Raw genomic sequence first — 25,219 nt, forward strand, 5'->3', positions numbered from 1 at the left:
CACCCAACCATATCACACCTAACAAAAGCAATAGTGCCTCATGATCATCTACTACCTGGCCCACGTTCAGATTTCCCCAATTGTCCCATACTTATCTCTAACAGCTCTTTTTTAAAATTATATATTTAAACTCCATCTGTCCCCCAACTTGTGGAAGAGTCTTCATCTCTACTCAGCTGCTGAAACTCGGCCCCCAGGTCACGCTTCCCGTGGAGCCCCTTCTGTCTTGCACCCCTGGGAGCAAAGATCACCGCGCCCTGCACAGCCGTCCATCAGAGGCCCCATGACCTTCCTTATACTTACTTACATAAATTATGTCTCTCCTTCTAGACTTTTGGGACTTGAGAGGAGCAGCATGTTTAGATCCTCAGAATCCAGCCCAGTATCTGGCACAAAACTAGGTTCGATGCACCTTATGGACATCACCTCATTTATTCCTTATGACAATTACTAAGGGGCTGTGTGCTGAGTAAGTGGCGACCGAATGCGATGCTGAAGGAAGAGCTGGACCACGACCTGACCCGGAGCAGGTGCTCACACATCGAAGCCTTTCCTGCTTCACAAGCCTTTTGGGTGACTAGCTAGTCGATGTTCTGAAAAGCTTTAAAAGAAACAATACCTGCCAAGGTGTTTTAAGAGACAGGTGTTTTGTATGTACCAAGCAGAAGGGAAAAGGGAGGCAGCGTGCTGGAGGATGGGGAGAGGGACCACACACCAGTCAGCAAACCCGGGGGGAAGCCAAGGGGGCAGAGCCAACACAGGGCGGGCGATGTGCAGCCAGGGCAAAGTGGTCCGGACGCTCAGGGGCCTTGGCATAGGCCCCTGAGCATTCTCCCGTCAGGAGCTCTCGACGGGCTTCCCTGACGCTCCCGGAGACTTGGAGCTTTCTGGGCACTGGGGCCCAGACCAAGGTGCTGGTGGAGGGGCTGCGTGGTTCTGTCCTCTCCCCAGGAGGCTGCTGAGGCCTCGGGACGCACATTAGAGGGAAGGCCACTGCCGCTGGGCCCTGGGCAGTGCTCTCACCAAATGCCCCTGGGTGCAGCCTCTGCACACCTGCACCCCACGCTTTGGTCAGCCGCGCTCACACGTTTCCGGTTTCCAAGGACACGGGGTCTGCGAGGATAGGGCCCCAGAGCAGGGGTCAGGGGCCTGCCCTGGCCCCAAGTCAGAACTTCCCTAGAGCCTGAGGGTTGAGACTTGGTGACTCTTGGTACATTTTGCCATTGGAACATTTGTCATTCTTTCCTCCCAAGCAAGCCCTCTCCCCCACCCCCTTGGCCTCGCGGGAGGGGAGCCAAAGGCTGACCTGGAATCTCTCCCGCACCCAGCTGGGCGTAGAAACCAGTGCGGGAGCTGGCGATTCAGGCATATCTGGGGCTGGGAGCAGCTGCGAGAAAGGATGCTACACAGCAGGGCGGGAAGAGGCAAGGGAAGAGACCAAGACTTCACTCCGGCAGGAGCAAAAGAGAAAGGCCACAGCTCAGAAGACACAGTGCGGGAGCCCTCCAGTCCTCAAAGATGTACGAAATCCTACTGGTCTTCTCCAGAGCGACGGGCGGAGCTCTCTGGGGCCAGGGTCTGCCCTGGCGGAGTCGGAGAGCTGATCCCTTTCACCCCCATCCCCGACCTGACAGGGCAGGTGCTGCCATCCCATTTCACAGATAGGGAGAGTGTGCATGAAACCTTCAAAAGTGACGGAGTCGGGATTCCTGGTGGGTCTGTCACTCACTGCTCTGTGCCCTTGGCAAGACCCTTCTCCTGTCTGGCTCAGCTTCCCCAACTGTAAAAGGAGGTGCTTACAGTGAGGAATCTCACTGGCCTTCTAAACCCTGCAATGCCTGCAGCTGTGGTTGGTGTCAGGTCCGTAGTCTTTCATCTGCTACCTGTCTGCTTCAGGCCCCCCTGCTCAATGCTGGTGACTAAAAGCTGAAGCAGTACCTGGGAGAGACTTCTTAAAGAATGTCCTCCCTAGACCTTGGGGCTGAAGAGCTTTCAGCTCAGTCTGAAGGTCCAGACAACACGTGAGGTGGACGTGGCCCAGAGAGACCAGGAGCACTTGGTGGGCGGAGGGGAGGAGTCTTTGGGACCAGCACCAAATAATGGGGAAGCAATTCAGGCAGGAGATGGCCGAAGGTAACCAGGTGGGCTGGGGGTGGGGGGATGCCGAGGGATCCGAGAAACACAGCCGGGCTACAAATCCAGGGAGGCCTGAACTAAGGAGGGGGAATTGGGAACTAGTACCTGAGAACACAGAATGATCCAGATCAGTGAAAACTTGGATCAGATACCTTGATCCAAGCTGGGGAGCAGCAACTGTGGCGAGGCAGGAAGGCAGTGGAAGCGAAATGTCAAATCGTACTGGAATAACGGGGCAGAATTTCTAAGAATAAACGGTTTGGATAGAGTATGTCAGATTTTAAATAATTTTAGATTATAATTACTAACGAGACACTGAACTGCACTGCCTGTAATTAGTCATCTAAGACTCCAAAACAGAAAACAGAAATAAACACAGAATTAAATTTTTCCTTAAGCTGCAGCACAGGAACGCCTAGTGACATGGCTTGCATTTCACGGCCTGCGCTGGGTCTGCGTTGCCTCTGGTCTGTAATTTCAACCCTCAGAAAAGCAAGGGTGGCCTGATGCCATCTCTCCCTGGCCAGCACTGAGAAAATGCTGCAGTGGTAGGAGGAATCCAAAAATCCAGCAGAAAATGTCTGCAGAGCATATCCTTCCACCCAGCGACGCTGCCTGGGGAGGGACTGTTTCTGGGGAGAAGGTGGCGAGAGCATGGGCCGTAAGCTCCACAGGAGCCATGTGGATATACCGCAGAAGTTCCAGACTCCCAAGTGACACTCCTCTTGCTCCGAGGAGGACACATATGCCCAACAAGCAGAGAATGTCTTCAGCTAAAAATATGCAGTTTCAAAAGGATATGAGGATATAGCTTGCATCATAAAAAAGAAAAACAAAACCACAACCAAAAAACCTTTCAATTACCTGGTTCTTCCCCCAGGTAATTTCCAATACCTCCTCCTCCCAAATATCCTCTTCACTGGGATCGACCTCTGACCCCCGCTTTGGCAGGCCCACTTTTTGTTATTGCTATGGCTGTCATCTCTTCCACCAAGACGGGTGCAGGTACTATGTACACCCGGTTAGAGCAACGTGGCTCCCCCCTCTTCCCCAGAGAACCCCCCAAGTAGATGTGAAAGCAAAGATGTCTTGGTGCTGTGGAAATGAGGGGAGCTGCTTTAATCTGGGTTCGGGGTAGGGGTGGGGTACAAAAAGAGACTCCCTTAGCCTAGGACCAAGAGCAGAAGGTCACACCCTTAATGGGACACCAGGCTCACAGTCTATGGAGGAAACAAGGTAAGAAGGGCCAAGGGTGTGTCCCCAGTCACCATCAAGGGACAAGGAAGTGTCCTTGGGGACAGATGACTGGGGTGGGGGGGGGTGACCAACTGAAACTTGACTGTAAGAGAATTTGTCCGACCTGAGGAAGTGGGGTTTGGGTGTCTGTTTTTTTTCAAACAGGAAATGCTATTTAATGATATTTGTTTGGCCCACAGAGGTCAGAGAACCAGGCTGCTCTGGGCCAGGGTGACAAACTCCCCGCTTTCCTGGTATTCCCAAGGCCCGAGGCTGTCTCTTCTTGGCTGTAACCACAGGATACTGGAGAGGGAGGCTCTGGTCCAAAGGGAAAGTGACAGTGGGGAGAGCTTTGGGCCTCGGAAAGGGGCTGTCTGTGGCACAGGAAGGACTGTGCCTGGATCTGCACAGCCCCAGTCCCTTGGCATCTGCCATGTCAATATGTCTGCCGTGGTGCCCAGGATGCCCAGGGGTGGCCATTTCGGCCTCCCCAGCCCCTGTCTCTGGGCGAGGCCTTGGGGCTTGTCATCCAGCTTAGAGGGTGAGCTCCTCTGGGGAGGAGGGAAAGAAGGAGCACCAGGAGTCTGACCCAGGAAAGGTACAATTACTTGTAAATTACCATTTTAATTTCTGGTCTGAAATGAGGTCTCTCATGGGTGTCATCAGTGTGAGTCAGCTTCCCAGACGGCGATCCTCTCTGATGGAGTTGAGAGAGCCTGGCGGGTCTGGCAGACAGCCGCACCTGGGCACGGCTACCGTCAGCCTCTCTCACTGTAACGCTGCCCATGTGGACAGACAGCAGCAGCCCACACATCAGCAGGGCACACGCATCGGCCTGGGAAGATCACTATGGACTCCAGCAGGGCCTCCTGGACACTCTTCCAGAGCAGTCTGTGGCCTAAGGATGGTGACCGCTACGCTCCCCAAATGGGCTACGGGATCTGACAAAGAAGAATGTGCTTGGGGACAACAGGACAGAGTGTCTAAACATGAGAGGGGTGGTCACTGCCCCCACCCAGAGTCTTCCGGCCTCCTGCCTCATTCAGCCCCTGAAGCAGGTGCTGCAGGTCGGCCTAGGGACCTGGCTGTGCCAAGCACACCTGACAGGAGCCACACCTTAGAGCTCGACACATCCTCTCTGAGATCCAGCCTGTAATAAAATACCCTGAGATCCACTGCACTGAAAGGTTCTGTTAATTAGTTCCAACCTCCATGGTCTCACGTGAAACCACGTGGCTGCATCCTCCAGTCCCGCCTCAACGTCATTTCCTGGATTCAGGGTTGGAAGGGTCTATGCCAAACCCAAGCCAACAAACACCAAAGGTCTCCGCACAGAGAAGTAGTGAATCTGACTATTTGAAAACAGCACAGTCCAATGACATCTGCTCAAAATCTCTTCAGGCGAAATAGCATCCTGTGCTTGGGGGACTTCATTTGTAAAAGGGGAATAAGGACACCTGTTAAGTTCAAGTTCACTTATAGTTGCTCTTCCTTCTCCCTCCCCAATCCCACCTTGCCCACCTGCCACCTTCGGTCTACACAGGCCACTGTGCTGCCTCGGGCATGGTGCCTTCCCCCAAGGAGCAGACAGAGCCATCAACAAATAACTCCACAGGCTCAAGGGCTTCAAGAGAGGGGGGTTAAGGGCAAAGGGACCCTTGGGGGGAGGTAGGGTGGGGTGGGAGAAATGGTGCTGTTTAAGCTGGGCTCTGTGACAGGCTCTGCCCTTCCTGCTGCCCAGACTGATCTCCGGTGCCTGACAAGCAGCCCTGCCCTTCAGGTCAAGGGCCCGCCCCTAGCCTGGCCATGGGTTGGGGGGTCTGCCACAGAAGCCCTGGTCTGGCCCATTCGGCCTCCCACTCTGAGCCCAGAAGAGATGCTTTTGGTCTCTACCTGATAAGTCATGCCAGCTGGGGTCTCTACTCATTCCTTTCAACTCCTTTCAACCTTAAACACCTGGGTTTCGGGGTCAATAGGAACAGTCAGAAAGTAATACTTAAAATCAAAAGTACTATGCATTTGGCCAACCATGCGCCATGATAGACGTGCACTTCAGCTCTTCCAACTGCTGAAATGTGGTCGTGCTGGATCAGAAGGAAGACGACACACACGGTCAGCTCTTTTGGAAAGAAAAACGTCTCACTGTCAAAAAGATACGGACGGGCTTCCACCACAGCTGTGCCCCAAATTACAGAGAATGACAGTAATGCTTATAGCTTGTGCTTACGGAGCGCTATGCAGTCTGTGTTAACCCACGTACCCTTCACAGTAACACTGGGGGTGGGGGGCACTATTATCACCTCCCTTTCACAGCCGAGAAAATGGAAGTGCGGAAGGATTAAGGACCTTCTCTCAGCCCGTACAGTTGGTGACAAAGCGGGGCCTTGAACCCAGGCAAGCTAGCTCCAGCTCTATGCTCTTAACCTCTATGCCGTCCTATCATTCAAGCTACAGATTCTTCGATAACTCTACTAACATCCAATCTCAGCTTCCAGACCAGTCCTGCTCCTAAACTGCAGGGTAACCTGGGGCAGGTCGCCAAGAGCACTTTCCCTGTCAGTAAAAAAATAAATCCTCCATTTCACCTGATATAGGGAGGACAAACACATCAGATATGGTATGCGAGGTTTTCAATTTTGTTGTAGAGGTTAAAGCCGTATTCGTGCCAAGTAGTAATAATTCTTGAAAGGGCCTCAAGCCATCCAAGGCTCTAAAATGCAGCGAATACCATTAAAAGGAGGGGGAGAAGGTAATACGAAGGCCAGAGACCCAGGCGTCTAATGGAACGCACTAGGTTTCCGTGTGAATCCCAGTTAGGGCGAGTAAAGGTATTGGAGAAACCAAGTCCTGTCCCCTTGTCAGAGAGCACGATCAATAAGCGCAGGAACGCACAGGGAGGGCGGGCACATTTAAATATTTCATAAGCCTTTCTTCAAAGAAAAAAACTGTTCTCCTAAATTTTAAAAGCGTTTTTTTTTTCATCCTGAAAGAAGATAAAATACAATCACTAGATGAAAGGGCCTTCTCACTAGACTATGGTAAAGTTTTGTTTTCTGCCAATCATTCTTTCCACATATGGAAAGAGCATGGATACTTTGGATGAAAGAGACCCACTTCGAAAGATTAGCACTTGAAAGAGGAAGGGGAGCTCGGTTCTATTCCATTAGCATAATGGTATCCGGGTCCTTGTACCAGGGATCAAAGCCACCACCACCCTGCCCCCCACACCCCGTTCAAGACTGGTTTCTCCAAGGAAAAGATGTGTAGCCCTGTCCTGTCTGAATGCCCGGGCCCCGGGGGCCCCCTTACTAGACCGATGGATAAATCAGACAGACACACAGACATTAGTCTCTGGATAACCCTGAAAAGTCCATCAACTTCAGGCTACCTCTTTTTTTCCAACAGAGGCACAAATTGGAAAATAGGCTGCTAAGAAAATCTGAGACACAAGCAATTTTGCCCACATCTCATTAAACACATAGACACTTTAAAAGATGGGAGCGAGAAAAACACTAAAGTTTCCTCATTTAGCAGGGCGAGCTGCCTTAGGCAAGCCTCACTCCCGCCATCCAAACCCTCTCTGCCACCCTCCCGGCTCGGCTCGCCACGCGTAACAGGATGGAGCGTTTTCCCACGGCCGACGAGCCTGCAAGCTGGAGCACCGTTTAAAGCGAGCTCTCCTCTCAACTTCGGAAGAGGCTCCGTCTCGGAGCGGTGCCATTACTCAGCCTTGCTGCGATGGCTGCTTCGGGATCGAACTTGAGAGCTGTTAAAACACCTTAAAATGTCGTGACGATCCCTAAGACATAACCCCCTGCACCGCACGTTCGCGGTCCCCCCGCCGAACCCACCATCGAGGCGGCAGGCCGTTGCTACGTCGCAGTAAAAAGGCGCTTTTTACACAGCTGAGCCGTCCTCTCTGCCAGTCTCTGCTCCTCCCGTCCTCCCTTGGCACAGAACCGCCACCCCACTTGTAAAGTTTTTTTACACCTGACGTCACTCCAGATTCCCGACGTTTCAGGAAATACAAGATCATGGCGAAAACCCTCCGAGATGGTGCCTGAAGCCGTCTCGATTGAACTCAGGGGTTTTCGTGTCTCTCAATTCATCCACAGAAGACAAACAAGCAATTTTGGGCCCTTGGTGGCCCCCACCTCCCCCGCAAAGCTTATTTTGTCATTAGATCGGCCCCTTATAGTAACATCAATACTGCGCCCCTTCTAACCTCACCGTGGTCTCCCTTCTACGATCCCCACCCCTTCCTTCCTGCCCCCCTCACCCCCCGCAAGCTGGGGCAGGCCGGCCTCTCGGCCGCACTTCCTTGGGCGATCACCTGGGCCTAACCCATCGACGCCAAGGTCTCGCCTCCCACTCATCTTCCCTTTTCTCCGGGGAGCTCCATCTCTGGTCTTTTATTCCCACTTCCTCTGGCAGTGGGACTTACCCCCCCTTCCCAGCCTTCCAGCTACCCTGCTTTGAATGGCCGGTGGCTTTCTTCCCTTTCCTGGCATCCGCCTTGTCTCGGGAGCTTTGCCATTCGAGGGGATGGCCCCTTCCTTAGTGCTTTCATTCCCATCTCTCGCATCAGCTCTGAAATGTCCTCGTCTCTGCCATCGGACTCGCCTTAGCTGAAGGCCATCCTTCAGGCCGACACAGCAGTTCCCTCCCTCCCTCGCTCTGGGGGTCAGGTGGGGGCAGGGGGCTGGCTTCCCAGTGTCCCCGCTGCCCCCTTCCCATGCTTCTCCGGGCCCAGTCCTTCTCCAGCTCACAGTCCTCTTCAAAGCTGCTCGGGGCGCATGTGCCTCTCTCTCTCCACGAGCTGTCCACCACTCTAAGCCCTGTGTCCACCACGCCAAGCCCTGTGTCCACCTGCCTCTCTCTCTCTCCACGAGCTGTCCACCACGCCAAGCCCTGTGTCCACCGCGCCAAGCCCTGCCGACCCTGCCGTCTGGTTTTGTCCCACATCTTTTCTCAACCTGTCGAGTGGACTGGAGAGAGAGACCTGATCGGGTAAATTTATTCGTCGGCGGTACTTTCCCCTTCCTGCCTCATCCACTCCCCTCCGTGGGGCCTCCCTGGAGCCCGTCCACGCTCCTCTCTCTCTTCTCGAAGGTCCCGGTCCTCTCTTACCCGCGCATCTCAATGCATCGCTCTCAAAAGCCCAGGCTGACGTCACCAGAAGGCGAGCGGATGTCCCTGTTCGCAGAGCCTGTCCTGGCACTTCTGTCCTCGGCTACCCTGAGTCTCCGTGCCTGTCCTTGGCCTGGGCAGTACGGCTTGGGGACACCACTCCTCGGCCCTCAGTCCAGGGCGAGCCCCATTTCCCTCCTCGGCCCCTACCCCCAGATCACAGAATAACCGGTGGGAAAAAGGTTGCTCCCCGTTTCATGAATTCATTTTGGGTACTGGGAGCGAAAGGCTTTTAAACATAGCACTCAAATGTATGTAAATTTATACACTTATGCAAAAATGATATGAAAATACGCCTTAAGATTTTCTGAGAAAAGTCTGATCAGTCTATGAATTCCTCCCCGTCCACAACACTGCTTTGTAATTCCCACCCCTTCAGCGCGCTGCGCCCTTAATATCTGCCCACACTCAGCTCTCTGCCTCTCGTCCTGTGCTAACTCATTATTAGTACTGAACACATTACTTTTCTTCTCTCTTCTCTCTATATGTGAATTTAAACACATACACAACTATTAGAAAACTGACAGCTTTCGCTGGGGTTTAATTTACGTTTCTTTTCAGCAAGTCTGACCTTCTATTAACGTTAATAAATGCCATCTGCCTCCGAGTCATTATTGCTTTTTCACGTTATTAATGTGTTTGCATTTCTGCTGAAGTCACGCCTCTCTTCCAAGCTGAGTCAGGTGATCTGGCACATGCTGCCACTTACGACCCCTAGAAGTTAACAAATCATTGTTCTTTATGGAACAAGCACGAGCTCCCGACTGTTCACAGCTCTCTGCTGTCACCATCAGCCACCTAGTCTCCAGCTGGAACAGACACCGTGGCTTCCCTCCTTCGGAACAGCTCCCTCCAACTGCGCCTCCAGCTCCTCTCCTCCCGAGAGCTCCAGTGCTGACGCAGACACACTTCCCCCAACTCTGGGCTTTTCGAGGAACCACGATCCTCCTGCAGTTCCCTTCCCCGGAACCTCCTTGGTTGGTTCCTTGGTGGTCTCTCATGCTCCTGTTCTGCAAACTCCTTCTAGCCTCGCCCTTCTGAGCCTCACCCTTCTGAACTGGGGGCAGGGGGTCCTGGCCCACCCCTCACTTATACACTCCTCTGTTCCTGAGTGCCAGGCGAGTGTCAACGCTCATCTCCGTTCCTGCCTCCCTCTGCCACTTTGAGGACAATGCTCATCTCCGTTCCTGCCTCCCTCTGCCACTTTGAGGACAACGCTCATCTCCGTTCCTGCCTCCCTCTGCCACTTTGAGGACAGGGCTACAATTCCTTGGGCCCTTTCCTAGGCCTTGACCTGGTAAAAAGACAGCGTGTGATGTCCCTGCTGAGCCTTCTTCATTTAGGGGTTTACAGACCAGTCTGAGGGTAGAGCAGGGTCTTTTGTGACTCAGTGTGAGATTTTCAGTTCCTGTGCTTAATTTGTGTCTGGTGCTAACATGATACCCATCTATATCGCTGAGGAAACTGAGGCACGAAGAGGGTGAGTAACTTGCCCCAAGTCCTAGAGCTACTTACTGAGTGACAGAACTGGGATCCCAGTCCAGGCCGCTCTGGCCTAGGGGATCCTCCTTAGCCTCAGAGTGTGTGCAAGGCCATCTGCCTCCCTCCCTCCACCCAAAGCCATAGAGACACAGCTTGCCTGTGTAGCTTGGGAGGAAGGCAGGAGAGGGCTGGGTGGCCTGGGGCTCCAGGGGCTGCCTTTCCACAGCACCAGGAGGTCTTGCACTACCTGTGGGGCTCCTGCCAGGTGTGGGCTGGGCTGTGTGTGGGGGTGGGGACAGGCTGAGAGAACACAGGCCAGCATGCCTCGTTTACAAGGCCGCCAAGAAGGAATGATCTAAGCTACTCTGTGGGAGCGTACTGATGATAGTGTCTAGGCAATTTCGGACTATGAAAACCTAAACTCAAAATTCATAGGCTTGTTGGTCTCAACCTGCCTCCAGTTTGGGTAGTTTTCGAATATATTGGGATACACTGAGAAAAGTCTTAAGAGTTTATTTTATTACTATTTTCTACTGGTGAGACCTCCAGAGCGGCTAACGTTTCTGAGCCAGAGAAGGCTCAGTTATCGCCCACCATGCAGCAGGCCCTGTCACCCGGCCCCCGCTCGCCAGCTCTCCTGTGCTGGGCTCTTCAGAAAGGAAAACGTCTGGCATTTGTCAGGGAGCTCAGGTGTCTTGACAGGCTCCAAAGGTGAAACAGAAAACTTTCCTGGTGCGATTTTCCTATGTGATCTTTTGTCTCATGTGTTCTCTTTGGGGATGAACAAGAAATACTTCTCTGAATAATTCATAGGCCTCGAGGTAGAAGCACGTTGCCTCTTTTTAATAAAAAGGCTGGGCACATGGGGTTGATTACACCTCTTCTGTGCTGCTCTAGAAAAAGCACAGAGATCTCAAAAGCTCTTACAAATCCCTCTTACAATATGAGACGAAAATTAAAAGCCATGTAATACTTTTAATCAAACTAATGTTTCGCTAATATGTAAAATTATAAAGCCGTATTGAGCTACAAAACACTTATAAAAGGAAGCTGAAAAAAATTAAGTCACTCTAATTATTATAAGGTCAGATTTATTTTTAAAACTGAAAATGATTGTTGTCAGCTTTCTATTTAATGAGCACCTACTTAGGTGCCCGGAGCTCTGCCGGCCTTGTTACGTAAATTATTTCATTCATTTCTCACAAATGAACTGGGTAAGTCACAGCCCAATGCACAGAAACACCAAGGCTGCTGGAGGTCAAGCGATAAGGCCAAGGTTTCCCAGGCGCAGGGACTGGGGCTGAGTTCAAACCCAGGCCTGACCTGGAAGCGTAACGCTTGGTACCTGGGCATTCTCCTGCTGAGAGCCGCTGGTTCCTGCTCAGCAGCTGCTCCATTTTGTAATGTTACTATGAGAAACGGCAAGAGAGCGAAGGCTTTGGGGTCCTTCAGAGAAGATTTTACTTATTAGTTACAAAACCATCTTAGCACTGGACGGAAACTCACCGCCCATCTTGCTGAATGTTTTCATTTTACAGCAAGGAAACTGAGTGCAGAGAGCGTACGGGCTTTTCCCAAAGCTAAAGAGCGAGCGAGCGACACCACCAGGGCCAGGACTCTGTCCCTGGACTCCTTGTCCAGTGCTCGATTCCCATACCACACACCCCTGATTATGGAGGCTGGGCTCCCAAGGGTAGTTGACAGCGGGGCACCTCTGCTTCCCTGTGGTTCACTACGTCACAGATGTCCTGCCGCTATGAACAAAATAAAGATTCAGAACCCAAGCCCGGCACGCGGGCCCCGAGAAAGCAACACCGCTTCCCACCAGCTCCTTGGACCGGGTTAACGTGCGCGTTTCAGTTCAGACTCTCACAGAAAGGTCACAGCAGGCTGATGGCGTGTGCGGCAGCTCAGTGTATGTCCTTGACAGAGGCGATCCCCTGGAGTGGCAGGCCTGCTCCCCGACCCGGCAGTCGGGTGGCTAACTCCAAGGCAAGGGAGGGGGGAAGCAGTGGGGCCACCCGAGGCTTCTGGCCTGGGCGTCCAGAAGAGGGATGTGCGCAATTCTGCAGAGCTACCACGCCACACAGTGTGGGGACAGGGGTGACTTACCTGAGTCCTCTCGGTGTGATAAGACCTGCCCTCCCCACCCCTGCCGCCACCATCCGCTGGAGTCTCTGGCTCCCTCAAGGTAAGAGAACCCCCCAGTTTTTAAAGTGCTCTCACTTTTGTATTGACGTTTCCCTGGGGTACGGGTGGACACACCCCAAGGTGACTGCTACAAGCAGAACACAGATCAAGATGACAATGACAGTGCCCAGGGCCACAAGAATATCTTTATGAAACCCGGAGCCACAGGGTGGATCGGACTGCTGACTCAGACTCTCCGCTCACCGCATGGGACCACTGGGTAGGGCTGCGAAGCCTGAGCCTGCCAACTTTTAAGGGCTCCATTTATATAAATTAGAGCAGGAACGGTGCCCGCCGGCTTTGTGCACTGTGACAGCCTGGCCAGCTAACTGCATCTGGCCTTTGGAACCCGAATAGGATTTGAGGGTCATGAGCTACCTGCTGCTTCCAAGGGGAGTTTGATGTAAGAGTGGGGGTCCCGCCGGCTGTCGCACTCACCAGTCGCTGCATGCTCTTCACGTGGGTGGGGCTGATGGATAAGGCTTCTTCGTACCACCGTCGGGCTTCGTCGATGTTTCCTCGGAGCTCGGCAACCTGGCCACGCATGTACAGGACATTGTGGGACATTGGGAAGAGGTTGGCAGCTTCTTGGGTGCAGGCTGTGGCTTCTGCAGGCTTCCCGATGCCGATGTACACTTCAGCTGTGGGGAAGAGAGCAGAGGCAGATGCTTTCCTGGTTCACTGCCCTTCAGAGGCCCTGCGGACGGCTGTGACTCTGGTTGGGGACATTACATTCCCCCCATGGGAATCTGGCAGGGGCCCATTTGGAATATACAGGAACCAGAGCCAGCCAGGCCCCCATCCGGAGTGGAAGCGGCTGCAGACTGACAGTCCCTCACACCTACTGTTACGCAGGGACTTGAGTCATTCTTACTGTGAGGCTCGGAAGGGGACAAATGTTACCACCAACGAGGGGGGAGTGAGGCCTGCCTGGGGGCCCCTCAGGGACATTCGCCCTCAGGGCCCACCTAGAATACCTTGACACCTGTCCTTAGCTCTGACAGTCTGACAGCCACAGAGAAAGGGCCAGAACAAGCTGAAGGACAAGCAAACTAAAGGTCGCAGCCCCTCACAGGGCAGTGGCTTTGTCCTCTGGCCTGTTCTCCTGATGCCAGCAAGTGTGACAAGGGCAGCGGGCTGTGGCTTACACGCTTATGGGTGTGAAATGAAGTGCCTGCTGCATCAGACCCTGAGCTCCAACCCGGGAAAGTTACTGCACCCTGGAGACTACTGACTGCATAATGTCAACAAAGCCCTTTGAAAAAGCAAGCTGTCACTTTAAAAAAAAAAAAAAAAGCAGGAAAATGACCTTTCCCCCAGTCTCAGGCCTCAACTCTTCCAAGGCTACGTGGAGGCTCGCGAATTGCTCTGCAGCTTTGGCCTCCCTGAAAGAGCCCATTGTGCATGTCCAGGTGCCATCTGTCTGCCTCTCGGGCACACGCGAGTGCCCTCTTCTCCTGAGGGCCTGTGATCATGGCATCGCCACCTCTCCAGTGCTGAGCCTGTGTCTTCCAGGACACCGGTTCCTCTCTCCGCTCCTTAGACCACTGCCCAAGGCCCTACTCAGGTGGCCACTGTGCGCTGGGCCCTCTGGCCTCTTCTCCTACCTCCGGGCCAGCCCCCTCCTCATCGGTCCTGGCCTTGACCACTGGCCTCCACCCCTGGCGGTCAAAGGCGTTTGCACTTGTTACTTATGTGTATATTAATATACTGCATAAAATATAATGTACACAGAAATAGAAATGGTAGAAGGAATAAAAAGAAATAGGAAAGCTTGCGATTTTTCTCGAGCACTTAATGAGTTGTATCCTGACGGCCAAGCCTTGAGCCGCTCGCCTCCTGCTACCTGTCCCACACAGTGGCTGCCATACCGGCTCTAGGCAAAGCTCTGGTTGGGTCGTCCGCCTGCAGAGAAACGCTCCTTCCTTGAGGCCTCCCTGCGGTTCCCTGGCCTTCAGCACGACCATCCTCCCCCTGCTTTCTTTTCCTGCCTATGCCAAGCAACAGGTTACTGTCCCTCTAGCACGTAAGCCATACGCCACATGAGGGCAGGGACTGTGTCTGTGCTGCTCACAGCCAAGTCCCCAGTGACTAGAACAGCGCGAGGCACCCAGCGGGAGATCAGGAAACAGTTGCTGAATGAACGAACGACAACAGTAACAGTAACAGCTTCTAACGTTCATTCAACAGGTGCTTTGTGCCAGGAAGTGCTCTCATTTCTCCTTTTATCTGCAAAGGGATCCTATAGGTACCGTTATTTTATCCCATTATACAGATGAGGAAACTGAGGCACAGAGAGGCTGAGCAACTTGTCCAAGGCCCCAGGGCAAGTCAGGGGCAGAGCCTGGCTTGGAGCCTGCACTGTCAGCCTCTGCAGAGAACAATCTCCCCCACGGTAACACCCAGATCCCTGTGCCTGGCATTTGGGGCCCTTGGTGACCGGCTCCCCGACCCTCACTGCTCCCGGCATGCACCCCCGGCTCTCTACGGCAAGCACGGCTGTTTCCACGCACACTCTGGCTCACTCTCTTGTGACGCCGTCACCCCCCACACCTTTCTCGGTCTAGCTCGATCCCCACTGCTCCCGGGGAGCGGCCATCTCTGACTCCATCTCTCCCGTCAGAGGGGAGCTCGGCCTCTGCGCCTCTCTGCGGCTGTGCCCCTGGCATGTTTTTGTGAGGGTCATGGGTCTACTCCTGACATCAAGCTCTGCTGTGGACCCGTCCTTCTCTCTGACCCCCCACCTCCGGCTTCAAGCCCGGAGACTGGAAAAGGGCAGGGGGTGTCACACGGTTTGTAGTCTGACTTTGTGGCCTCGACCCGCCCGGATGCCTCCTCTCCTCCGCACTCTCACTTTGCGGGTGACCACGGTCACACCAGTGACAGCGACTCAGGCCAAGAGAAAGCCCTGGAGACCGTGGCAGGTCCTCGGCAGCACAGGAATGACGGGCTGGGCCGAGGCCTGCAGGGGCGGCCGGCGTGCCTCTCAGCTGTGGGGACTCAGGCAATTCAAACGCACCTCACCGAGCCTCACAGGTGGCCATGCGGGCACCATGCCTGCCTCATCTGCTCTGGGGACTCAGCTCACCTGGTCCTTACTGAGCACGCACTACACACGGGGCTCTACGGGAACCGAGATGGCGTCGCTGCCCTTCGGGTCTGGCCCAGGCAAAGCCCGCCCTCCTGGGAGACAAACAGCCTCTCAATGACACCGCGGGCCGGCTGGCATCTCTCAGCAGCGCGATTCTCTCCAGGCCGTTTGCCAGGAGGAGGCAGGTGTGCGCCCGCGGCGTGACAGAGACGCGGGGGACGCGCAGAAGGCCCCTGTCCCTGTCCCCTCGCTCCTCACTTGCTTCCGTCTCCATTGTGTACCTTTCCAGAAATCCCCAGGGCCTAGGGCTGTCCGCGGGTGGCTAAGACACGCCAGGCCTCTCCTTCTAGATCACAGTGGGAAAAAGGCCAACTTGAGAGAGTGGGGATTAAATGCTTCCAGAGTTTTTGTAACGAGACTCGAGCATGGACGGGGGTGGGGGCTTAAACACCAGCACGACATGCCCACGTAAGTCCTGTTGTATGAGGCCCCCCGTGAGACCCTGTATCTTACTGACCAGCGTGTCTCTGCTGGCCACAGGTCTGAGCTACTGCTCCCCTCACATGAAGAGCACATGGAAGACGAAGCGGAGCTGACTCATGCTCATGAAGGCGGGAGAAAGGTCCAGGCCTCCAAGGACTCCTTTTCGGCGGCACAGAAGTTGTAGGAGGAAACCCGTGTCACCGATGAGGCAGATGTGGCAGACGAATGCGTGGCCCAGGCTGCTCCCGAGTCCCTCCGTTTTAAGCTCCAACGGAAGGACACAGGACATAACGTACCGGTGTGATTTTCAAACCGTTTCCCCTGGTGGGGCCTCTTTTCTCTAAAGAGATCTCAAGAGTGGGCAGCTTTCCTCCCCCTTGGTTTGGCCCCCTCTCCCGGCCTCTGAGGCACTGCTGGGGACCTCAGGGTTCTAGGGTGCCCAGACTGTAAGCCATAGAGTCCTGAGAACATTGAGATTCGGTTCCTGCGCCTGGGCCTTGTGTGTGGCCTGGGGCGAAGCCGTCCACTCCTCTGGGCCTGTTCACCGTCAGAGGGAAGGCGGATGCCGGCCCACATCTCTCCTAGGGCAGCAGTGAGGATCGGCCCGGAGAGTGGGCGCTGGGAGCCCAGGGTGGGTGAAAAGGGTGAGGGCAGTGCTCAGGGGAGCTTCGCCCTCTTCGTGACTCAGTGTGAGGAAGCTAAGTGCCAAGAGGTAAAACGGCCCACTGAGCCCCGCAGCTCTATCTGGCCGAGGTAGTGCGTTGGGGAGACGCAGGTCTGGCCCTTCCGTTTTACCAGGACTTCTGAGACGATGGCTCAGAACACAGGCGCGCCTCGGAGACACAGCGGGTTGGGTCTCGCACTGCTGCAACAACGTCGATACCGCAGTAAAGCGAGTATCGCCGTCAAGTGAGTCGTGTCCATTGTTTTTGGCTTCCCAGTGCATAGAAAAATGACGTAGTCTATTCCTGTGCAGTTATGTCTAAAGATGTACATACGTTAATTAAAAAATACGTTATCGCTAAAAACTGCTAACCATCATCTGAGCCTTCATTACAGTCGTTTGGCTGGCGGAGGGTCTTACCTTCGACCCGCAAAGGGAGCAAAGTCTAAGAAGAGCGAGGAGGCGAGGTAGGCCTGTAGTCGGTCATTCCCTACGGTCACACGAGCATGTGGCATCTTAATGGGGGCACAAAGTCTAAGGCTCCAGAGGTGAAACCTTCGAGGTGGGGTTTCGGACATCAATCAAGTCGTTGCAGTCTTTTGGCTGGTGGAGGGTCTTACCTTCGACCCGCAAAGGGAGCAAAGTCTAAGAAGAGCGAGGAGGCGAGGTAGGCCTGTAGTCGGTCATTCCCTACGGTCACACGAGCATGTGGCATCTTAATGGGGGCGCAAAGTCTAAGGCTCCAGAGGTGAAACCTTCGAGGTGGGGTTTCGGACATCAATCAAGTCGTTCGAGATGGGGTTGGGGGAGAATGGGCAAAGGACTACCTGGACATCCCCAGAGGGACCTTCTCGCCCAGGCACACACTGGTCCCCTGGACTATAGTGAGGCCATGCAGGCGGTTACTCTGAGCTTTCACTGCTTGGGAAGCCTGCCTTCCCAGGGGTCCACAGCTCAAACGAGGACCCGTGTCTCCCCAGCAAAGGGTTTCACAAACGTCTATCCCTGATCCCACAGGGCGACAGCTCCATCCTCTGCGTTCCCATAGCACCTTGTGCAATCTCTATCAGCCCCTAGACAAATCATCTTTGCGAGGGGACCCTTCGATCTTGCTTCTTGTTTCTGTCAGGTGCCCATCTGCCACAGCCACACACCTGACCCTCCCCTCCCCCAGGTCCCATCGGACTGATGCATCTGGGAGAACGACTTGGGCTTGCTCGCGGTGGCCTCAGGGCTCTCTCCCTCTAACGCCCTGTCCCTTGTCCCCTGCATTCTCAGCATGACATTGGGCTCACCCCTCTGCAGCAGGAGGTCAGCACTCTGGGATGAGTGAATTCACCTCAGCTGCGATGCGCTAGGGAGCCCGACTGAGACCAGAAGTCGATGCGCTCTCTCCGAGGTAGCCTCCCTGGTCACAAAGCCACGAGTCTGAAGTGCATCTGACTCCTCTGTCTATTCCTTATTTGGTTCAGAACTCGGGCGGTAAAGAGAGGAGTGTTATTTATCCTTCCCCCAAAATAAGATCAGTTACCGTCTTCTCCCACTAAAACTATGAGCAACTCCCAGCCACGACCGTCTCTGCATCTCAGCACAGGCTCCAGCACTTAGTAGGTGCTCCCGACAAGTTTGTAGGTGAATGAACACTGACTGAGGATCAGAGCAGGGCAAGCATCTCTGTGGCCCAGGTCAGTGAAGAAAGTCAGAGGCCAGAGAAGCAACAGCAAATGAAGTTTCCCTGACCCTTTCAGTTAGAAAAACAAACAAATGAAGGGACTTGAGGGCTTATTAAGAGATATAAGCTCTGGATGGCGGGAACAGCGACGCAGAGGGAAGCTGCTCTGGGAACTTAGAGCCAGTCAGCCCCCAACAGGAACCAACTTTAGGGCCCCCTGCTGCAGGGCGGGCTCTGAAAGGTCACTCTCCGAAGAGGTCATGGGATGAAGGTTCTGTCCTGCTTGCTGGCAGCTGGCAGAGTCTAACCAAAGGTAAAGGGGCTTTTCAGGGTCGTGGACGTTTCTACCTCATTCTGAGAGCTCAGCCTCTAAGCGCTGGTTGTCCTCTGTGGAATTCTTTGGTTTGTCCTTGTCACTGGGTTACTGTGAGAAATGGTGCCAATAAGCTCCCTCCTCTGCTCGCCAGGCTTCAGCGGGTCCCTCCTGCGGGTGAATGTAACCCACATGCTTTTGCTTAGCATTCACGGTTAGGGCCCCGCCGCCTTTCCACATCCGCCCTCTCTGTTCAATTCACGGTCTCAGCTCCACACTTCTGCTGCTGCTGTTCCCTCTGCCCCAAATGCCTTCCCCGAATCGCCATCCTCTCACTCTGGGCTCTGCCAAAGCCCACCCTGCATTTGCTTTCCCCGGCCGGTCCGGGGTAAAGCATCTCTCCGCCTCCCTGTGTGTGCTCAAGGACGTCCCTCACCTCAGTCTGCCTTGCACTACAGTGACCCGTGTGTGTGCCGACCTTCCCACTAGAGGCCATGCTCCCGGGGGGCCGGGATCAAGTCGCCCCCCGCCCCTTGCATTGCAGCATGCTCCTACCTGCCCTGCACAGAGGGCTTTCTGAAGTTATTGCTAAACCGAACTAAAGGTGGGATCTGAATTGGGCTGAGCTATGCTGTGAAGGTCCGACGACTCTTTCTTCGCCCCGGTGAGGAGGTGTTCCTGACTGGGGGGCTTCAGCTGTGAAGTTGAAAACCGGCCCCCAATACATATGCCCAGGCTCACGGCGTGCAGACTATGCACTGTGGAAAGGTGCAGGCAGAGCAGACTGGAATCCAGCCTGGACCCCGCTAGCAGGCTGGGCACCGGCCACAGGGCTGCATCTGTCCCAAGAATGCTCTTTTTTCTCACCAAGGTGCCTTTGGCTGGCCACGCCTGCTCCCTCGGGGGCTCAGTCTGCTCAGTGGAACACGTTTTCTACGTTCGAGACAGCCCAAGGGCTGTACACACTGTGGTGCTGTCACATCTGCCACTCCACCTGAGGTCTGGCAGACAGGAAGGAAAGACTTGTGGCCAATCAGGTCCCTCCATCCTTGCAGGCCAGGCCTATAGGTGAGCAGGTGGGGAGCTCGGCTAGCAGACTCCCTGACCCCTCAAAACCATTTCCTTTACCCCAAACCCTGCTTCTCTAAAGTGGGGAGTGTGCTTGGGAAATAAGCCTTAGCAACTTGGTTCTGGTCCCCAGAGGGAACGCAGGTATCTGCCAGGAGTGACAGGGCCTCTCCGAGCACACTTCCTGTGTCTTCATGAATTGGCTCTTTCATATAAAAATCGGCACAGGGGCCAAAGAGGAAAGGGGTCACGTGCGCCCACGAGTATCCTGTCATCAAGGCCTGGGGGAGGACTTCACCCTTGTCGACTCTCACTGGAATTGTTCTTTGTTTGGGGACCTTGGAAGTCAAAATAAGAGCAGTGATTTTGTCTTCATGCATTGGTCCTACCTCAAGCTTCTCTGGGCCAGGCCCCAAACTGGGGGCCTGTGGTCCCTAAAAGGAACAGAGCCTAGGTCCTGTCCTCACAGAGGGCCTGGGCAATGCCTCCGTCAGGGTCTTGGCTGCAAGACTGACATTTGTTTCGGGGTTTGCAAATGGGTGTGTTAATCTGGGCAGAGTGATCCCCTCCCCAGGGGCTCGGTGGGATGGTGAGACGAGCTCCTCGTCCTCTCGCTGCATTTGGGATACACTTTATCCCTTCCCAGGCCTTGGCCCAGCTGTTCTCCTGACTCCTCAAACCTTTCCCACAGCACCCCACCCCCTTGGCTGACCTCAAGTCATCATCCAAAGAGAAAATAAAAGCCAGCTGAGCTGACCTCAAGCCTCTTCTCGCCATCAAACCCACAAGCCCATCGTTGTCCTTGGCACCCGTTCCCCTTGCCCCTTCCACAGTAACCGAGGGCCGATCCCTCTGCCTGCGCCCTGGACCCAACCACTCTCTTGCCGTCTCGAGGGATTCGTGCCTTCACGTGTCCTCTCTCTCTTCCAGATGACAAGGGTCTCAATCGTCATTTGATCATCCCCATCAGCAATCAACACGCTTCGTTGTCGGCCACTTTTAAAACCCCTTTCCTCGACCCCACATTCCTTGGCAGCTGCCTCTCCAGCCCCCACTCTGCTCCACAGGGTTCTTCTTGCAAGGAATGCACACCTGGCCTTCTCTTCCTCGCCTGCCATCCGCTCTACAGCCCACGTCGGCATGGCTCCGTCGCTACCACTGCACTAGAACCTGTCCTGTCACGGTCGCCGGCAACTCCAGACGCCGAGCCCTCGCCTGACCGTTACAGCGTTTCCTATGGTCCTACTCCTCGAAGACGGTGATGTTAATAGTTACTGAGTGCTTGCTGCCTGCTGAGCCCTCTCCACGCATCAGCTTGTGTCGGTGTCATAACTGGCCTCGTTCGGCAGAGGAGAGAGTACCAGGGCTCAGCGGGGTTAGGAAGACCCTGCCCAGTTCGCCCTGCGGTGTAGACCCTGGTGGGACCAGGATTCCAGCCGTCCACGTCCAACACCTTTGCTCTCGATCACACTGCACGGGCTCCTTCGCACACCCCCTCGGTGGCCTCCACGTGCCTCTCCTGGTGTCCTCCCACCGGCCGACCACTCTCTTCCATTTCTTCGACCTTTCCCCTCCTTCCAGATTTTAAATGTATGTGTGGAGGGTGGGCTCGGGTCCCGGTCCCTGCCATCTCCCTCCTCCATCGACATTTTCTTCCTAGGCCTTCCCATCACCCTCCCCATTCCCAATTTTCTCTTTCTAGCCCGAGTTTGAAGTGTCGGCTTGAACATCTCCTGCCTGCCTGGCAGCATGTCCTCAGGACAGGGGGTTCCTCCCTGACCCCAAAACGGATCTCCCCCCAAACCTTCCCATTGCAGAAAATGGAACCGCCAGTCACCCTCTGACTTGAGCCCCAAATGCAGGATCCTTCCTTGATTCTTACTTTTCCTTCACGCCCTTCATCTAATCCATCAACGAGTCCTATCGGTTCTATCTCAAAATCCACCCCAGGTGTCCACTTCCCTCCGTGCCGTGGACCCGCGCTCCTGACTCATTCTGCTCTTTCTGCTCCCACTCCTGCTGCCTTCGCTTCATTCTCGATGTTTGGGGGGCGGGGTGATCTTTTAAAACCCTCAGTCTGATTCGTTTACTCTCCCGCTTGAAGTCCTTCGATAGTTTTTCAATGCTTTTAGGATTAAATGAAAAGATCAAGACCGATCCTGCCTCACTTCGGGCCATTTTATTGCTTTCTCTTTTGGCTTTAGCCCCAGGAGCCCTGCCATGTCTCCAACTCTCAGCTCACGCGGCCTGCAGGCCTTGCCATGTGCGTCCCGCGCCTCCCGCCACTGTCCTGACCGAGTGCTGACCACTCCTCGCATCTCTGCTCCCAGGTGCTCGGGCCTCTGCCGGCTCCTGCTTGGGGAGACCTCTGCCGCCAGTTCTCACAGGAGCCCACCCTGCCCCCTCACGGCATGTGGCACAGTGGGGATGAAATCTTCGGTCACTGTTTCGTTTTGCATCTGTCACCTGCATGAAGGGAGCTGCGGTGTCTGTCTTCATGACCACTTCTGTGCCCAGAGCATAGCTCTGATTGTGGCATGAAACCAGATGCTCAAGGACACTGGGTGCTCAAGGACAGCGTGGTGCCCAGCCTGGGCCAGGGCTGGGGTTCTGGGGCCACACTGGCTGGGTCTGAATTCTGGCCTCGCCACTTACTAGCCATGTAAGCTTATGCAAGGGACTTGACGGCTGTGTCTCAGTTTCTTCATCTGTAAAATGAGATGAATAGGGTATTTATACCTCATAAGGCTATCGCGAGGACTAAACGAGTTAAGACATGTGAAGTCCATGGACTAGTGTCTGACACGTGCATGATAAACGCTAGCTACCTGCAAGGTGTAGACCACTAATTACAACCCCCCAGTGCAGAAGAAGCCACAGATCTGGTGGGGGTGACGGATCTAAGCTGGCACTGTATCAGGCAGGCCTGACCCCTAGGGACTAAGCGTTCTCTCCCGCAGGCGCTCCCTGTGCAGTGACAACACACCACCTGTCTGGGAGCTGTCTTCATCTCATCAGGGTGGCCATTCCACAGGATTATCCCTTGACCCTGCTGATGCAGCTTCCTGGTGGCTGGGAGGAGCCTGGTAGGGGGAAGGGTAAAGGGGACAGGCCATGCCGCGGGCCAGGGAATTTGTGAGAGTATCACAGCTTTAAATTCCCAGCAGAAATCAGAAAATCTGATCTTGCACATCTAAGAATAGCCGTTGGTTTCAACTGTGAGAGGTGCCAAAGTGAAAGCTATAATTATTAGTAAGTAACAAGCAGAAATTAACCACCTACTACAAAGTCATTTTTAGCTGCCATCCCAACGTGGAAATTGAAAGATGGGCACCAAGAAGCTGCTCGGCTGGGGAGAGGCTTTGGTTCAACTCTGAAGTACTGTTACTGGGTGAACTTCCCATGGTCAATGATAAGATTTGCGTTCTAAAGAAGCTGGCTGGCCCTAGGGAGATGCGTCTCGAGGTATAATAAACATCGAATGCTGTAATTCAGCCTCCTGACTCCTGCCCCACGAAGACTGCAGAGGCACTGACATCTATCTAGCCTGGGCTTCCCGCCTGTAAAATGGAGGAAATAAGCACTCTGACCTTCTTCATGTGATGATGACTATACAAATGGCACCGAAGGACACTTGGCACTTCCAGGAAAGGAGACCATAAAAATGGGCAATTGCTTTCTAAGTAGTATGTGAAGCCTGGATGCCATAAAGAAAAGATTGAAAACTGTATTTAAAAAACAAAAAACAAAAAACAAACTGGCGAAAGACAAAAAACACAAACAAAATTAAAATGAGGGGAAATATTTCTAGCACATATCACAGACCTGAGGCAAATTTCTTTGACACATAAGAAATGCTTAGAAATTGAAAAGAAAAGCTCAGTGTCTAAGCAGATAAATGTGCAGAAGCCACGAACAGACAACTGAAATACTATTTCCACCTATCGGACGGGCGAAGATCCAGAAGCTTCATAACTTGTGTTGGATTTGAGAAAATGAGCATTCGCACATTGTTAATTGGAATGTAAATTGGTATAATTCTGTGAAAGGCAAGCTGACAAAATTTATCAAAATTAAAGAGTATACACCCTTTGATCCATCAATTCCACTTTTAGTAGTTTATCCTATAGATACGGAACTATATATACATACATTATATATATATACAGGTATATATATGTGTGTGTGTGTATATATATATATATATATATATACACACACACACATATATATATAAGGATACCTATTGATGCATTGTCTGTAACAGCAAGATATTAGAAATCTAAGTGTTCATCAAGGGGATACTGATTAAATTATAGTAAATTTGTACAATATATTTATACTAAGCAGCTGTTAAAAAGTGTGCGTCGGCCTCGTATGTGCTGATAAGCGGCGATCCCTGAGTGTAGCATCGCGGGAGGGTATACAGGCTGCTCACGGTGGGTGCCTGTGGATGAGGGTCACTGAGGCTCAGCGGTAGGAAGGAGCGTTTTTATTCTGTCTTTTTGTATCTCTTCAATTGTGTACCAAATGCATGCATTATTTATTCAAAAATAATTTAAATACATTTGTCACATAGGTCCAGACAAACCAAGGAGCAAAACATGCACAACCCACACAGATGGGCCACCAGGTGTTCTGGTGAAGAGTCTGAGACACTGTGGTCAGAGGTGACCAGGAGGTGCTGGGGGAGGAGGGGCCCAGGGCTCAGGTCCCACCATATAAGAAGGGAGGGACCCTGTATGGTCAATCATCCCTGGTCTGCCTTGGTCTTGCTCCCCGCTGGCCCTGGGCCCATCCCCTCGCAGAGCAGGTGGAGATGCAAGTGTCCGATTCACAACCTCTTTGCCATTCAGATAGACATACAAGTGGCCCCGGGACGCTCTCATACAACAGAGTGAAAATCTGAGGTCGTCTCAGAGTGACTTTAGGTGCAAGACTCAAAGCTGGAGCCACCTCCACCATGGGCTTCCATCACGTGCTTCTTCTACACTCAGCTCACCAGAAAAAAACGAGGGAGACCACGAATGCCACAGAAATACCATGGCCTTGGGTATCTGGCCTTGACCTAACTAGTTTCTTCTAAAGCTTGTAGGATTTACAGAATCTGGCACTATTGCTAGAGCTGATGATGGACGCGGATGTAATCTGGTTTCCACAGCTGTCAAAAAATGTGGGTCATTTTTATTTGCCTCTCAGAGCCATAGAGCTCAAACCACATGTGCTAAAACTTTACAGTTCAGTGGAGGCTGTTTTTTGAATTCCTTCTGAATTTACCTCTTCAAAGACTATGTGAACATGTGACACGATTCTAAATCTTGACTCAAAGTCATTGCTTCGAAAGAGTCAACATGACACAAATCTTATAAAGATTCTAATTTACCCCATTCATTCATATTACATATTACTATATGCACATAAACACTATGCATAATCTGCCCAGAGTTTTTAAGGCAGATATGGCATTCAATTTTCATAAGTTCAACTCCGCCAACTTGTAGAATGTAAAAGCCATACCTGTTAATTAGCAATGAGAGCTTTATTCTGTCCTACAGGCTACGGCAATGAGAAATGGATGTTACATGATTATTTATTTAAAAATTCAAGGATAGCTCCAAACTGTTCTCCAACATTTTAATAAGCAGCTATAAAATTTCCTCCCAAGAGCCATGCAGGCCACGCAAAGAAGAACAA

At 53.2% G+C, this 25,219-nt stretch overlaps 1 protein-coding gene across 1 annotated transcript in view; it reads right to left on the reverse strand.

Annotated features, from left to right (window-relative positions):
- The window catches only part of TTC7B (tetratricopeptide repeat domain 7B), a 209,615-nt gene that overhangs the window by 24,088 nt on the left and 160,308 nt on the right, over positions 1-25,219 (reverse strand). The window contains exon 19 of the mRNA XM_025042114.1: positions 12,673-12,875. Within this exon, the coding sequence (XP_024897882.1) occupies positions 12,673-12,875 (203 nt within the window). The remainder of the gene's footprint in view (positions 1-12,672; positions 12,876-25,219) is intronic.

Source organism: Pteropus alecto, unplaced genomic scaffold (assembly GCF_000325575.1).
Source record: "Pteropus alecto unplaced genomic scaffold, ASM32557v1 scaffold8, whole genome shotgun sequence".
Lineage (NCBI taxonomy): Eukaryota > Metazoa > Chordata > Mammalia > Chiroptera > Pteropodidae > Pteropus > Pteropus alecto.